This window comes from Rattus norvegicus, chromosome 1 (genome assembly GCF_036323735.1).
Source record: "Rattus norvegicus strain BN/NHsdMcwi chromosome 1, GRCr8, whole genome shotgun sequence".
NCBI lineage: Eukaryota > Metazoa > Chordata > Mammalia > Rodentia > Muridae > Rattus > Rattus norvegicus.
In genome coordinates, this window is record NC_086019.1 from 223,772,123 (window position 1) to 223,789,817 (window position 17,695).

The window sequence follows — 17,695 nt, forward strand, 5'->3', positions numbered from 1 at the left end:
CCGGTTTCAAATAGCCATATTCCCTTGCATAAATATCTGAGGAATTTCAATGGCAATAAGCAGACGTACATTTTTTTTAGATTATTTTAGATTGTTTCCTGAGCTGGAGAGGTGACTCAGCAGTTAAGAGTGTGTGCTGCTCTTGCAGAGGACTTGTGTTTAGCACCCATGACAGCTGGCTCACAATTGCCCGTAACAAACACTCTGATCTTCAGCCCTCCGGGGGCCACTGCAATGACATGCATCCATCCCCACACAGGTACACATACATAATATAAAAATTAAAGATAGTAAATGGTTTTATAATATGTCTTTTTATCATTTTATCTGAAGCAGAGTCCTAGAAACAGACAAGCTCACCAACCAGGTAGACATCGAAAGGAATGGAGGTAGATTTGAACTGTTTGAGTAGGTAACATTTTTTTTCCTTCTGTGGCCCACCCAACAATTATTCCAGTCTTAGTGATTTGCTGTATTTCCTCATCTGCCATGTTTCTAGATCTAAATTAGCTTGAGCCAGCATTCTAGAAGACATCATCTTTGAATATAATTAAAAGCCATCGTTTTGACCCATTTTGATAAAACCTAAATAAGCAGTTCAAAATGCCTCTGTTTATTTTTTCCTGTTTCTCTGGTTCATGCACTCTCCTCTGTGAGGCTTCAGCTTGGGAGGGATTGAAAATCACTTATCACTATCATTAACTGAGGAAGCAATTATCTGGAAAGGTCATGTTGCTGGATGTAGTGGGATGACTCAGCAAGTTGAGGTAGATGCTTAGCCTCTGGAGCAGGGGAGCACCACTGGAGAGACATGAGGAGAGGTGCGGGTTAAACAGGCATTTATTGGCTATCACCGCCTTCAGCGTAACTTGCATGCCATTTTCAAAGCTCCTGACTCTTACTGGTTTGCTTGGGTGATTTCCTTGACATTTCTTCTTGTGTTTTACAGTCAATAAGTGTTTTCAACCAGCTGCAATGGACCTGGGTCTATGTGGATTTATTGTTAATCAAGCAAATGACCACATTGACCTCTTCCTGCAGTTTGGAAATAGCAACAGAGTGACGGTGTCCAGTTGCTGAGTTGTTGTTTCAAACCTGGTTTTAAAGGGGTTACTGTTGCTTTGTTTTCCCTCTCCACCCAGAGATGGCAAGGAGTGGTGGGGAGAAACGTCTCTGAATGCATCCTAGAAAAGAAGCATAGAAAAGAGCCACAGCCTATGGCAGGAGTGTCAGAAGACCTAGGATGCCACCTGTGCTTCTGGGACACACGGCTCTTTCCTTTTGCTGGTCACTTTGGCACATATTTGAGCAACAGTTTGAGGTCTCTGTGTTCAAAGCAGCACTGGCCAGGTGTGGCCAGCTCATTCTTGATTATAAGGGGCAGTGGGGCATGTTCTTATTTCTTCCCCATCCACAAATTTCCTTTGTCAGATGGACCACTGACCTGTGTATGACAATGCTCAGGCAATCGTGTGCTTCAGATGTAGCCCTGGGCTCAGGAACCTGGTGCCTGAGTTGGAATCCTGGTCTGGCTACTTGCTGCTTGAATAATTTTGTGCAGATGACATTTCTGCTCCTAGTTTTCACATCTTTGAATGAAACCGGCCTGTTCCATTATTAGAAGAATGAATTCTATGGTTACAAAAAGAACACTGTGGTGATGCCTCATGGAAAGCAACTGTGACAAAGGAAGTGGCCGTCTAAAGAAAAAGGATGAGGACTTTGAAATCCAGAGACTGGAGTTCAATTTGACCACCTCAACAAACAATCAGGAACCCCAGTTTCTTTATTTCTAAAACAGGTCAATGCTGGTCATGACAGTCATCTCAGAAGGCTGCTTCAGAGATGAGACATCATGTTATTAGAATCTCAGACCTTGAAAATTATCAGCCTTCCAATCCCCTTGCCAAATACATTCCTAAAGGCAATACATGGTGGAGCCTTTCCATTGAAAGCGAAAATCCAACCCTTTCTCTGTTCTGAATTACTATAACAAAATATCATTGCCTGTATGCTTACAAAATACAGAGGTTAATTTATTTATTTATTATTGTTGTTGTTTTGTTTTTGCTTTTGTTTATTTTTTGACTCATAGCTTGGAGGTCTAAAGACCCTTGATTGGTGTTTTTGTTGGGTCTGATGAGGTGGAGTCGAAACAGTAAGCATTTGTACAAAAGGGCTCACAAGGTGAGAAATACAAAGGCTCAGATGTGCTCAACCTTGATCTTTCCTGACACTCTGTTCTAAAGGGAACCAACTCACCACGTGACCAACTTTAATCCCCTGTGAAGGTGATGTCCAAGACATCTGATGACCTCTCCTGAGGCCTCACCCCTTACTACTGGACACCAGCTTCCAAGCTTCCAACACAGGCAATGTCCAGCACACTCAGCCATGGGACATGGTTTTTGTGAGACAGCCGGTGTCGTTGTGAAGGGAACTGAAGGGGGAGAGTGTGTAAGGTGTGAATGCGCTGGCCTTAGTCGGATGGTTGAGGAGGGGGAGACTTTATAGCCATCTGCTTTATTTTTCAGCAGCTGCGGATCTTAAAGTGACAGCCGATGCCCATTGTCCTGATGACTCAGAGCTCTTGCCCTCTCTGCTGTCCTTTCAAATTAAATTCATTACTCACTCCATGAGATGTCTGTGCTTCCCAGAAATGACGCAAGTGCTGTGTGCCCTGTTCAAAGCCTGGACATTTGACTCTCAGGTTATTCTCCTGAGTGGGCTTGGCCCTGCCTAGTTCAAGTTCTATAAGCCCTTTCTTCTTTCTTAGCAGAAGGAGGGAATGTAACAGCTCTATGAATAATCTTTGTGTATGTTTGGTTGTTTTTCTTTAAAAGAAAAACAAGTCTTTCAAACCCCATCTTTAAAGAATTTAATAGCCTTGACAAAATACATTTAAAAAGCAATTCCTCTCACTACTATTTGTCAAAATGTGTCACTTCTGATCATCCAAAGGATAAAAACCAGGCGTTTCTTAGATGCTGAGAAGCTGAACAAAGGACTCAGGCTAATAAACCTTTGTCTACTCTCTGCTTTCCATCCTCAAACAAGCCTCCAACTTGTTCTAACCGAATTCTATGGGAGATGCAGCTCCTTCCTGTATCACAGCAGTGAGTTCAAAGTAGGTACCAATGGGACTTCCCCTGTTAGGGCAGGGGGTCAGAGTGGGGTGACCAGTGAGGTAGAAGATGGAAATGTACACAATCGGTGACTCAGCATCTACTGTGCTTCATTTTAAAGGGGATAGCATATGCCACTTGATGTTTGTAACCGAGGAGATAGCCACAGTTACCTTCCTCCCTGTTAAAGAAGCAGCCCTGGAGAGAAAAACTATAAAGGTCCCCTTGGGCGCTAATAACAATAAGAATTCATGTTCACATGAGAGTCTGTGAAGAAAGATCAGGTACCCCATGGGAGTGGAGTCAACAGGAATTCGAAGGGCACGGGCTCTGAGAAACTTAAATGTCACCAGCCATCTGTGCGGGTGGATGTGTTGCTGATAAGAAACACCTGTGGCGCCTTTCTGGAAATGAGTTTGCCATTATGTATCATCCAGACACCGAAGGAGCAAACCTATAGGCAGTGTTGTGTGGTGGGGTCAGACAGGAACTGCAGTGGGGGGGTGTCAGTACATTTCAGTGACTGTCGATCCATTCCCAATGCTCCTGAGACTCCCCCTTGCTTCACGGATTCATGGAAGAGCTCCCCTTCCAGAAGAGCTCCCCTTCCACTGATGTTACTGCAAGAGCAGTGATGGCCTTGCTGACTGGGAGCAGGGCCTCTTGCTGATGAGATTGTAGGTGGGCTGCACAATGACTGTAAAGGGCGGAAGTTACTCCAGCTTTATAAAAGGAGGTACTGAAGCACAGAGACCAAAGACTGTTAGTGCTTAGTGCAGTAATAAATGCTTAGTGTGTAAGTGGCCAGCTAGGATTCTGGGCAGAGCCCGGCGACACTGTCTACTTCTATTCCACATTGGAATCCCTAGGCTGTAGGAGGAAAGACAATTCTTTATACATGGCTGCAACTGGTCTGCTCACAGCAGTCCCTGCTCCTCTGTGTTTGGGACTCTCCTTAAGGTGACTCCAGCTTCCTCACAGCATAAGGCAGCTTCCGAGAGTATATATTTCAAGAAGTAAAAAGAGAAGCTGACAGTGTAAGATATGGACAAGATACGGACTTTCACTATATTTGATTGTTTGTAGAGTCATGGGATTGTTCTAGACTCAAGGAGAGAAAATATAGACTTGACTTTGTGTAGGACCAATCTCAAAGAATCATTAGCCTTGTTTAGTGTGCTGCATAGATCAAGAATAAGGATACAGTCTTTAGTTGCTAAATGGTACTACATCAAAACTACTACCGAATCCTGATCCACTTCTCCGCTGCTGCATTTAACATTGCACTACAGTGACTGCCCTCTGAGCCTATTGAAGGCCTGGACCATGCCTTATGCATCGAGAGTTAGACATGTTAACCGGAGCATAGCCAAGACTGCATGTACGTTGAAGGAAGAAGTGAAAGAACTATAGTTCTGCTTCTGGCTTACTGTTCTGATAAGAAATACTAAAGTATTCCAACCCAGGATAAGGTTTTTGTGCTTAAAAGTGCAGCCTACAAAAGGTTTGGGGCTACACTGGGATCTCAGAAACCCAGTGTAGTCACTGGCTAGCTAAGACTTCCTATGGACTCAAATCCATGTCCGAGTTGTCTTCTCTGGTTGATACTCCACAATACTTCCTTGTACCAGCTCACATTCCCAAATATTCAGGAGACTGGGGCAGGAAGATTGGAAAGTCAAGGTCTGCCTAGCTACAGAGTGAGTTCAAGGCCAGCTGGGGTACCTTAGTGAGACCCCTGTGTCAAATATTTTGAGAGGATGGAGATAATGGCTTGGCAGTAGAATGCTTGCTCAGAGCCTGGGACCAGCCTCTAGCACAGAAATGGGGAGGAGAAAGCTGGGAGAGTTCATCAGAGAAATATGACGTTGTTGGTTTTAAGGATGAAGGGGCCATACATCAAGGAAAATAGAAACTTCTAGTTGCTGGAAAAGACTGGATTTTTCCTAGAGCCACCAGGAAGAGTACAACTATATCGACAAGTTGCTTTTGTCCAGTGAGACTTGGATTGGATTATCAACCTACAGAACTTTAAGATAACAAATTTATATGTTTTAAGTAGTGAGTTTGTGGGATTTTTTTGCTATGGCATTAGTAAAATAGTACAGGTGGTCAAATTCAGGAAGATTTTATGAGTTGGGAAATTTGGCAAACTTTTGAAGGGTCACCGTTAGCAGAAAAAAAAAGTAGGCAGAAAGGTTTTGAAATTTGAAATCATCAAGGAATGTTTTGCTATTTCTAGGCTGTGTAATAATAATCTACCCAGAATGTGAATCAAAAGTCAGGACCAGATTAACCATCTGCAATCATAGTACTTGGGAGGCTGAGGAATGAGAGTTGCCGTGAATTCAAGGATAGCCTAGGCTACATGGTTCTAGGTCAGCCTGAACTGCTAAGGTCTTTTTTCAAAAGAAAAAGAAAGAAGGAGTGGGGAAAAGAATAAAGAAAAAGGTCAGAGGTATAAAACACTGCCATGCGACATTCGCTAAATCCTCCCGTGGAGCCACAGGCTGGAAGAGTTCTCTGAATTTTTTTCTATAATGTCAGTGAAACTGTCTGCACCATTTTATCTGTATGGTTTTGAGTTCCTTAAGTCAGCAGAGAAAGCAGATTAGGATCTGCAACTTCCACACTGCCCATCACCTGAACTCACCCTGGAGCTTTGCAGTCCCATCGCTTCCCCTCTAATTGCATGAAACCACTCTGATGGCTTCTTCTCTTTAGGGTTTTCTGAATGAAAAATGATTTAATTAGGAAATGTGCAAGTGCATACAAGGAGTGAGAAAGTAACAGAGACAGAATTAGACAGAAAGGATAACATGTATACACACACACACACACACACACACACGCACACACACACACACGCTCTTCCCATACACTCATTCATCCATTAACATGTTTAGTGAGGATCTACAGGCACATAACACGTCGTGTTAGAGACCCAGCTATGAATGAGGTAGGTGAGGTTTCTGTGGAGCTCACAGCTTGTGGGAGGATGTAAACATGCAGTCAAGCAATGTATAGCCCAGTAGAAAACCTAAGTTGCTAATCGAAAGTTCAGAAAGGGCACCGGTGATTCCACCGGTGAATGCATGTGTCGGGGAGGCATGGTGAGCAAGCTTTATTCTCAAAGGGTGGCGCCTAAATCTCAAACCTGTGCAAACCTTGGGAGACTGGTATATCTGCACAGCCTTAAGCACACACAGGCATGTGGCCCAGAAATCTCCAGGTCATTATCTTGTCAGTGATTCAGACACATGCTGGAGTTCATTAGAAATCGGAGCCTCCTGGCTGCACTGATTCATGGGCAGCACACTGACACCAGGCTGATGCTGTGGCCTCATGACACATGAGGCTGATTTAGTTGGACGGGAACAGGAGCCTGCTCATAGGGGTTTTGAAGCCTCTGGTTAGTATACTATAACTAAAGGCACCTCTGTATTAAGGCACAAAGTGTTAAGTAAGGCACTATGGGCTAAGGAGAGGGCAATGGGTCTCTTACAGGCAGTGTGCAAACACTCCGTGAATAAAGGAGCCTGGGAGCCTAAGAGTAACAAATGTACACGAACCTCCCTAGTGTAGAATAAGCTCACAGCTGCAAACGTAGATGTTTCTTGCTGTGGTTTTAAAATGTGAGTGTACATAGACATACCTGAGAATGAGGTGTTCAGTGGTGGGGGCCAAGAGTACATTTCTAATAAGCTCAGTGATGGTCACGATGCTGGTCTGTGAAACTGCCAGTTTGTGCTGCCCAGCTTTTCCTGAACACACATATCCAGAGGAGATAGAAGCTGCAGGAGAACACAGCTATCCATTAGCCTCAGGGCCCACGCAAAGGCATCTAATCCATTTTATACTGAGCTGCAGAGAATGTTGGCTGCTAGATGGCTATGCTTGGAGGGTAGGGAGAAAAGTTACAGCCTACACAACCTCCCAGCCAGCTCTTCTGGTTATTAGCCATCAAGGTCGCATGCTTTTAGCGCTCAGCAATATCGCCCTCCCTCCCCCAGTCCCTCCCTCCCTCCCAGCTCCAGCCAATCTCCCTGAGTGCATTCTGGTCCAGGGCAACAGACCAGTTCATTAAGTGACCACTGAGGCTCTCAGTACAGTGCCAGCCAGCCAGAGAGGCGCTGGCCGAGGACAAGGCCTCCTCCTGGGGCCTGGGCCCCTCTTTCCATCTTTCCTTGCTGGCTGCTGTCCTCAGTGAGGCCTGCAGTAGTGTCACTCTGCAGCAGCCCCTGGCACTTGGCGTGCACTTCTGGGCGCTGTCCATGGTTGCAGCATCTTTCAGCGCACCGCGTCAGGAGGGCACCGCGGGGCTCTGCGATTGGCCGAGGAGCCCCTCGCCACCCCCACCTGCTGCCCCGCGTCAGGGCCCCCGAAGGCGCGTGCCAGCAGGCGGGTGGCGGTCCTTGGGCTCCCGGGCGGCACACCCACTTTCCTTATTAGGACAGAGTCGGAGCTGTAGCTGCCGCGGGGCGTGGGCTGGGCAAGCGGCCCAGAGGAAGCAAGAAGGCTCAGTCCCGGCCGGCCCGCCTAGGGAGCGGCTGGTCCCTGCGCAGAGCGACCACTTTCTAGAGATCCCGTTCAAGTCCCCGCAGCTCTCCTCTCTCGGCGCTCTCCATCCGGACCCCTGGTCCCAGTCCCTAGCAGAGACATGGAAGAATTTTTGCAACGCGCCAAATCTAAACTGGTAAATTGAAGCTGCAGGGATGCATGTGTGTGTCTGCGTGTGGGTGTGTGCTGCTAGAGTCCGGGAGGAAAGGTTGGGCAGCAAAGGAAGATGAGGAGGATGAAAACAACTTTGGGGATTACTTGTCTGTGTGTGCTAGCTGCACCAGCAAAGAACCTCTGTAACTCTAGTATCTGCGATCTTCCTCCGCAGTCAGGCAAGGTGCAGAGGTGGGGTGCAGAGGCCTCTCTGAACTGATGTGAGTGGTCTCCTGAGCCTCAGTCCTGAGAGAGTTTGCTCCTGAAGGACAGTGGGTGAAGGAGGATGGTGATCCTCCGGGAGGAAAAAAGTCCAGCCTTCCCCAGATGCAAGACCTGTAAGCGTGAAAAGGAAGACCGAGGCCCCAGGGCAGTACTTAGAATGGGAGTGGCAAAGCCCTTGTGAGGGCCAGGGCACTTGCCTGGATCAGGGTGGCAACCCTCAGAGCCTGCTCAGAACAGAACTTAGAGACATTCCAGGGTATCCTGATTGCTCTCCCTTCCACACCCTGGGACAGAGGCTAAAGGGGGTAGCCCCAGCCTCTGAGGTTGATTGGGCTGAGGGAGGAGCCCCGGTGGTCTTGTGTGTTTTATTGTCTGAAAATGTAAACAATAAACTGGTTTCACCATGTTTCTGCACTTGCCACCCATTCTGAACAGGAGAGGCACTTTTCTCTAGTATGACGTTAATAATAATAATAATAATAATAATAATAATAATAATAATAATAATAGAAATGTTTCAGAGTCTTGGCACTTAAAAAACAAAAGCTATGCTCATTTAGAAACTGTATCTTTTGTCAAGACCAAAAGTACCTTTATGTTGGCTAAGATAAAATGTATAATATTTGATGCCTTGTAACCTTTAAACCTTCACAGAAGCCGCTACTAAAGTCTGTTGAGGTGGTGCCTCCAGGGTAAGGCAGGATGTAACCTATTTACTCCTGCACAACACAGGGTGGGAAGGGTCACACTCAGGGTGAACCTGGAAGTGAAGCTTTAGAGCATCAAGTATAGACATCTTCTCTTTCTTTTCCTCTTTCTTTTTAAAAAGGGGGCCATTAAAGTTGATTAAAGCTGATACTTTGTTTCCTACCTTTAGTCCAACCTTACCTCCAGCCTGGCAACCAGCCGCGTTTGGGAGGATGAGTTTCAGTTTTGAGAAAGTGATCACTTCTGTGGGTTTTGACTCCCTAGAAATTTTACTAAAATACATTGGAAAAAGAAAAGAAAGCGATCACTGCTGAAACTCAGTAGCTACCTTGCACCTTTCTGGAAATAATCATTCCACCCAGGAATGGGAAAAAGATGTTGGAGGCATAAAGTCAATCTTGTCAGCTTGTGGTATGTGCCTGTGTGTTAGTGGATGGTGACCAAGTATGAACACAGAGTCTGGGACAGAGGCTGTGGCCCATCACAAGTGTCATCTCGGTTTCTAATAGTGATGTTCAGACTGTGTGGTCTGCGGTGAGTCTCGTTTCTAAACAATTCCTGGCATGGAAAGTCTCTTTCAGAATCATCAGCTGAAAGTGGTGTCTAATTTATTTATTGAGCCCCTTCATTAGACGAGCAATTGCTGTACATCATTAAAAAAAGAAGAAGAATAAGAACTGGAACAAGGAGGTTGTTTGAAATTGTTAGCAGTTTCCTGCGTTAGCCAGAGGAATAATTATAGATAAATTGGTCTTTTCTTAGAATAGGCTTCTGGCTAGAAATCACAATTAACCTTTCTTACTCAGCTACCACCAATGTGTGGGGTCACTTTTGGCCACCATGCTTTTTCCCTAATAAGTATTTTTAATAATAAAATTCATACTTAATATTCAGTGTTGAAGAAGAAGCTTTGTATCAGTTGTTCTCAAGCTGTGAGTAGTGACCCCTTTGGGCGTCGCATATCTGATATCCACATGATCAGATATCTACACTGTAATTCCTACCAGAAGCAAAATTGCAATTATGAAGTAGTAGCAGAAATAATTTTATGTTTGAGGGACACCACAACATGAGGAACTGTACTAAGGGGTTACAGCATTAGGAGAAGAACCACCACTTTAGATGATGTTTTCCTTGGAGAAATATGTCTGCAATCATGCCTTTTGCTTGTGAGAAGTATATTCATAGTAAAATAGTGGGCTTTCTGAAATTTCATGCTCTGGGAATGCTCTGGAAAGCATTTTAAGGAAAAGAAATTTACTGTTCTGATTTTTGTACTTAACTTTTGTTAGAGCCGTAATTAGAATAGAATTGTGGATAAGCTGCTTTCTATTCAAAGTTATTATAGATTGATTTGTATGATTCCTAAAGCTGCCTGATTGTCAGATTTTCCTCTTGTTTTGTTATTTATTTTGACGTCTTGTAGCTGTATCTTTAAAATAGTCGAGGTTCCTTTTGAGGTCTAAACATGGGCCAGTTATTTTCAGGAGACAGTGAGGACTTTGGACTGTGAAATGGAATTTCTATAGGTCATGATTATATTCTCCAAGAACAAAAACTTTAGAGTTCTGATCCTGGTCAGGCCTGCAATCCCAGCAACTAGTGATGTGGAGTCAGGAGAATCACAGGTATGAGGCCTGCAGGGGCTACAGAATGAGTTCAAGACAGCCTGAAAACCTTGGTGAGACAGGATTTCAAAGAAGATGGCTCATGGGAGGCCTTAGCCCCATCCCTAGTGCTGTAAGACAAACCAGTAAAACGCTCTGGAGGGATTTGCCTGCTTTCTGCTATTAAGACCATTTGCTTTTTGTCATTAGTGAGAGGAGATGGACTCCATTCTAGGGAAGGCCCTAGATTAAACTAGCAGGAAATGAGTCCCGTATGAGGTTGAGAGCAAGGAGCAAGCCAAGGGCAACCGCAGCCAAAGGGTGCTACTGTTGGGTGGACATGCCCTCTGACCCCCCATGAGAATCCAGCTGTGCCTCTGCTCTGGACACCCACTGCTGGACACTGAAATGAAAGCGAGAAGACACTTTTCCTCTCTTAGCCAGTGTCCCCTGGTTCTTCCTCCACCTGTCCAGGTAGAGTTGGGGCAGAGGCAGAAACCCAAACCCGCTATTCAGATCAGTCCTGCAGGTTGCACCTTGCTTCTGCTGTGTTAACCATTGCGTGGCTGTGTGTTTCTTACGTACACTATTCCTATGTAAGAGAGGTGGGCGATGAAAGATAAGGAAGAAGGGATTCCTACCTGTGATTCGGGAAATGTTTCTCCAGGTTCACGGAATTGCCCTCAGAGAAATGTTCAGGTTGAGAACTAACTCATGGAAGGAAACTTCGAGTTATTATGAAGTTTGGGGGAAGAACTATAACTGAGAGATAGATAACCTGAGGGTAAATAGAGAGCCGTGGAGTGTGGCTGGCCAGAAGCCAGTGTCCCCACATTGGGTAGACCGGCTGCTGAGCCTCCTTTCCACCCAGACATCACCAGCTGATGCAATTCACACAGCCGCTGGTGGGCGGAGACCACTGCTGCCCACAGTCAGCCTTGGAAGGTCATCTGCTGCTTCTGGAAAAACGGGACACGTCGATATCCAAGGAATGCTTTTTGTAAAGAGAAAATAGAGAGTCGTGCCTGCAGTCCAGGGGGGGCACATCTGCCACGTCAGCAGTGACAGCTGAGGCACTCATGAGGGGAGAAATGCAGCGTGGGCTGAATGTTAGTGTATTATCTGGGATATATAACACTGGGATGAGATTTCCCAGTCTAAACCCTTTCTGAACAACAGCTTTGGAAAGAAGCTCTGTGGAACAACCATTTCATGGGGGAATTTGAAGCAGTATGTCCACAAGAAGAATTTAGATTCTTGTGTGTGTGTATGTGTGTGTGTGTGTGTGTGTACAGGCATGTGTACATATGTGTGTGGAGGTCAGAAAACAGGTTGTGGGAGTTATTCTCTCCTTTCCCTATGTGGGTCCCAGAGATCAAACAGAGGTTTGTCACCCTTCAAACACTGAGTCATTTCTCAGAACCCCGAAAAGGAATTTTTCAAAAGCATTTGGGAAAGGACCAGAGTGGTAAGGAGCAGCAATAATGGAGAAGCCACAAAATGGGAGCTGAAAGTATTCTGATCCGGGGCCATCGGATTGGCTCCCATTACACTACAAGCCAGGCAAGTGTTCAGGAATCACTTCACTGTTTTAATTTTTTTTTTGAGGTACGTTCTCTTGAAGCCCAGGATAGCCTTGAGTTTTTGAAACTCGGCCTCCCAGTCTCTGGGACTACAGCCACGCTCTACCCTTCCTGGCTTGAGTCAGTGCTTTTTGCTTAGAGCGTATGTGAACAGGAAACTCCGGCTTCTAAACCAATTCTGTGAGTCCAGTATCATGTGCTTGTGGGCTGGCAGATACGAGCCTCGGCTAGGTAGAAAGTCGTCTCTGCTTCTCACTGTGGAAACAATCCAGACCAGCAGCTGAGAAATGTTTTAGCCTCAGGACCTTTGAAAGAACAATCAGACCAGACCTGTTCCAGGTAACCGGATGTCAGAGCGCAGTCATGTGTCTCAAAGAAAAGAGGTGTTCATTGCCATTTACACAGCAGCTTGGGTCCTGGAGGGCATGTGATCAATGGACAAGGTGCTTTTCGGACTGGTGTTTGGGGGATATTTTATGTCACCTATAAAAAGCTGCCGGGTGTGGTGTAGCCTGCTTGCCTCTAAGCACTGTTTATTTGAGTGAACATTGCTGTTGTCTTGAGTTTGGAGCACAAATCTGGGGCACTCTTGCAAGCCATGGTGTCTTAATGAGGAAAGCTCATGCTTTCTTGGCTTTCCCCCTTCTCTGGGGGAGAGAGAATGGGAATAGGATGGCAGGCTGAAGAAAGCTGTAAAAGAGAGCCCATAGGCAAAGAATTCAACATGGCTGGCTTTGGTCATTGACTCCTCTTGGCCCCTGGGCTGACTGGAGTTTGTAGTCTTTTGGAGAAAACTGAGCAGAGGCTGGTTAGGAAGGAGGCAGCATTCACATGGGCCTTGACATGCATAGCACACGGGGGTTCATGCAGTACACAGTCTGCACAGCCACGAAGCTCCCCATCTGAGGTACCAAAAGAGCCTATTCATAGTCTCTGGCATCACCCCAGATCCATTTCTTTGGGCTTTGGGTTTTGGTCTCCAGAGAGGAGGAGTATTCTTCCTGAGAGAGTGAGGTTCATGGAGCTCTATATTGCTTTGGAAAGTTAGATCTATGGAGGCAGAACTAGAACAACCTAGGTAGTTTTAAAACTGAGAAATAAATAACGGTATTCATTGTATAGTCAAAATGAGATGCCTATGGCTTAATACGGAGTTCAGAGCAAGGATTTCTTCCTCCACTCATCCCCAAGCTGCTCTTCTTCTATAGGACGTTATGATAATGAAGGACATTGTCAGTCATCCAGTTTATCCATCTAGAAATGACCTCTCCTTCACCCTTGACTGCAATAACCAGAACACTGGGATTCTACAATAGCTCTCATGCTCCTGGCTGCAAAGAAGTCTCAAATGGACCTGGCACTCAGAGCTGAAAGCATCTTCTATCCACCCTCCAGCCCGCCCCACTTAAAACCTTGAGCGTAGCTTTAGCCTCGCGACCAATTTCTCCATCTTAAAACCTTGTGGTTACTTTCCATCACTCTTAGAAGTATGACTAACATTCTTAGCACAACAACGCTAACACCCTCTTATGGCTTCTCTGCCTTTACCTTTGGCTTAAATAGCAGCTGCCACTTCTTCAATTGTGTTGAAGAATGGAAATTTTCTCTGCCTATCCTGCTCTCTTCTTGACTATACACCAGCTTTTTTTAAAAATGCTTTTATTTCTCGCATCTCAGTTTGTCATTATCTTGGGTATGTTTGATTAATGCAGTGCGCTCAGAGTAGGGAGTGGGGCCCCCATATGATTTTTGCTTACCATTGTATTTCTGGAACCTCGAATTGTGCTTGATGCTTGTATATGCCTTTTTAGAATGAATGAAGCCATAAATCAAGAGTCCTGGTCAAGGCAGTCAGAATGCAGAGACTCAATAAAAATGAAGAGCTGGATGGCCAGCGTGACATTCTCTCAGGTCTAAGACTGGTTAACAGTCTGCAAGATGCTAGGCTCATTGTCAAGAAGGTGGGGACCTATGCAATGCTTTGCACATAGTAATACAAAATAACCTTACAATGCTAGCTATTATCCCTAGGTGCTTGGGCTTTGTAAATGTTGACAGAACCAAAGTGTGGGGAGAGGAAGGCAGAGGAGAAATATATAAGACAAATCTTTGTAGAATCACAGCTAGTAAGTGAATGAATGATGGAATTGTTAGATCCAGACTTCTTAGTGTGGTTTGAAGAGTAGTAGTTGGATGGCCCCAACCCCAGCTGGCCCAGCCTGCTCTCTGCATGCGTACTATTACTAATACCATGAGAGAGATTGGCTGGGAAGACTTTCAGCGTCCCAAAGAGTAAGAGCAAGGGTACCATATTTTTGGGGTGGGTCAGGGACATCCAGACATAACACTGTACATCTCATACATGGAATAAATTCATGCAAAGTTCTGAACCAGAGTTCTTGTCCAGCCACTGGGACTGTAGCAGGTCATCCACTTCATGCAACTCTCAGGATGTGACCTGAATTTCCTAGGAATGCTGATGACCTTTTAATGGAAAATCTATACATCTTTATATACATAAGCAAAATTTGCTTATATGTAATATTCCATGTTTTGGAGTCAAACAAAATGGTATTTAATTTCCTAAGCTTACTATTTTAGAAATAAAATTTTCTTTGTAGTTTTTATTTTTTTACTCCTTCTAAAATAAGAGGTATCTTTATTATGATTTGGTTTATTCTTTTGACTCCTGGCAAGAATACATAAATATACTTCACACTAACATATCTGGGATTGAATGTATTTGAGCAATAAATTATGTTCAGCTAAGGTTCATTTGCTTACATCTGAGAACTAGATTTTTTTGTAAAAGATAACATGAACGAGCCCTTCAAACCAGTAGCTGAAATAAATAGAGATACAACCAAAAGCTCTAGTTCTTATCCTTGGTGGCTACACATCTCCCTAAGGACACCAAGGGGCACACAATTGTGTTTGTGAGACCTTGAACTGTGAGTGTGAGGCAACCATGGGAGAAGCTACTTAGCCTAAATAAGAACTTAGATATTCCTGATTCGTGAGTTCTGTGTTTGGAAGCACCTTGGGCAGCCTTCTGCTCCACAGTTCTTGGCCCTAAGTGCAACATTGTCGTTGTGTGTGGGTTCTGCAGCCAGATGACTGATTGCAGATCCTGACTCTAACATTGCCATCTGATAGCCACACCATCTTAAGTACCTTGCCTTCTGGAGTCTTGGTTTTCTTACTTGGAAAGTCAGAACAAGAAGAAAATTCCATTTCTAAAGAAGGTGGGCATGTGTCAAAATGAGGTCTCCATCTGTGGTTCTAGAAAGGTGGCAGGGGCCACTAGTGGACAAGAAAGCCCATTCACTGTCAGAGAGAGACCCTGTTCTGTGTCACAGGCAACCTTGTTCACTCTCACAGAAATGGGAACAATTCTTATCTTACTTCATTTCAACCAGAATATCTGCTGTAGCTCTAAAAGGGACTTGCTTTGTTTAACACTATAGTGGCCTGGAGATAGAGAAGGTTTCATCTCTGTGCTGTGTGTGTTTTACACTAAAAGCCTTGGACAACAGAACAATCAGGCAATACTATTGCATGTTTGTAATGAGAAAAACACACCAGACCTTTCAGTAAGCCGAGAGGTTGGTCTTCACTGTGTACCCAAAGGAAAAGAAGTAACTGGCAAGCTTTTTGGAGGATAGAGTGTGTGACTAGTTTTAATATAACTGGAACTAGTGTAGATATTTGATAATAATAATAATAATAATAATAATAATAATAATAATAATAATAATAATTTGGTCTAAGAACAAAATGCATTGTAAGAGGCTTAAATGGGAAACAATACATAGTGCCAAGGTCATGGACACACTGTTTAGTTGGGCAGAGTGTCTTGTGGTTTTGACTGTCCCGGGGAGGATGTTGGGGTTATTTTGATTGGCTGTTTGTAGGGTGGAACGGTGACCTGCAGTGGACACAGCTATGAAGGAGAGCCTCAGTGCTGCTGCTGTCTTGTTCCCATCCTGCCATCACTTTCCAGAATGCTCCAGTGGCAGTGCCATGGAGGACTAATGGCTGTGCTCAGCATGTAGAGTAAAGCAAAGGAAAGAACAAACAAAAGAAGGACTCAGTAGGGAGGAAAGAGAAGAGAGAGGGACAAAAAGATTCAGGGAGAAGTGAAGTGGGCACAGTGATGCAGCTTAGAAGAAAATTTGAAACCCAGCACAGGAGGAATCTCAAGGCTGACAATTCCACTAACTTCAATTCTCTGGCAGTCTGTGTCAGCCCAAAGCCTGCCCAACATGGGGCCATTCAGCCGAGGTAACTTTCCTTCAGGCAGCTGAAATCGTTTACTGAAATGGACTAGGGACTGTCTTGGTTTCATTTCCTGTTGCTGTGATAAAATATACACCAACAAAGTCAACTTAAGGGAGAAGGGTTTATTTGGCTCACAGTTCCAGGCCCCAGTCTACTACCATGGGGACGTCAAGGCGGCCAAGCTTGATGCAGTTAAGTCACATGACATTCATATCATGAGCAGAAAATGATGAATTAATGCATTCACGCATACCTGTGCCCAGCTCGAGTTCCCCATTCAAAATGGTGTCCCCCACAGTAGGTGGGTCTTTCCACTTCAATCTATATGATGGAGATAATCATGCATGCCCTTGAGTACAGGCCAACCTGCTCTAGACAATTCCTCATTGAGGTTCTTTTCCTGGTTAATTCTAAACTGTGTTGAGTTGAAAATTCAAACTAACCATCACACACACACACACCATGAAATTTTTTCACAGGAGAATCCTGAAAGTTCTGTCTTCTGTCTGTGAGAAGACACCTGGAGATTTCTCAGGGCAGTGCCAGGGTTTGATAAAAACACACAGCAGTCAGCTACCATCACTTGCACCAGCACTTTAATTGCCACAGTACTCGTGAGTTTAGTTTTAGATATAAATTGCTGATTCGTTCTGATAGAAGAAAAGTATAAACAAAAGCCAATCAAACGGGATCTTAAAGAAGTAAGCCTAAGCCTCTAGTGTGTGCCATTGCATTTGGTGTGAGGTAAAAAGGCCTATGGATCAGCCTAACCTGTGGGTGACATGCCAATACTGATGTCACATACATACACATAGGTACATACATACATACATTAAAGTAATAATAATAACCAAGGGGGAAAGATCTGTAATCTTAATGTCCTGTTCAAGGGGAAAGCTATGATATGTAAGCAATTTTAGAAAAGCAATTCTCATTAAGAGGATTAAATTAGAAAGGAGCAGAAACAGTTGCATGGAGGGAGAGCCTTTGCTGCCTGGTAAGGCCTTCAGAGTAGGACACTACGTTCTTGAGTCAAGAAATGTGTTTATCACAAGTTATCATGAGTCATCACGGAGGGAATGGTACTAGAAATATGAGTCTGGGGAGAAATGAGTCCCTGGCATGTCTGAGATGTGCGTATTCACCCAGCTCCCATCCTGAAGCAATAATTCCCTAGATCTGGACTTCAGGAGGACATAGTTGAGACAGTGAACGGTCTTTGGAAAAGCCTTAGAAGGATGCAGGGTAGACTCTTGCCAATCTGTCAAGTCTTTGGGGGCTTTTTATAAAGTAGCCCTATTTAAGAATCATTTTTCCTTAGTTGGAAAATCAAGACCCATTCATTTAATAAGGCCCAGATATTTTTTCCTACAAAATATTTCTTATAGAAATTAATGAATGACTCTTGCATACAGAGAAATGTTTAGGTTGAGTTTCCTGCCTCTTCTCCCAC

At 44.5% G+C, this 17,695-nt stretch overlaps 1 protein-coding gene across 19 annotated transcripts in view; it reads left to right on the forward strand.

Annotated features, from left to right (window-relative positions):
• The first annotated feature begins 7,494 nt into the window (after positions 1-7,494).
• The window catches only part of Prune2 (prune homolog 2 with BCH domain), a 350,442-nt gene continuing 340,241 nt past the window's right edge, over positions 7,495-17,695 (forward strand). For 18 of the 19 annotated variants that reach the window (XR_010066330.1, XR_010066327.1, XR_010066331.1 and 15 more), the window contains exon 1: positions 7,495-7,821. Coding sequence is in view for 15 of the 19 variants with exons in the window: in XM_063287018.1 (XP_063143088.1) it covers positions 7,786-7,821 (36 nt within the window). In the remaining 4 variants the exon portion in view is untranslated. 19 annotated transcript variants of the gene reach the window in all.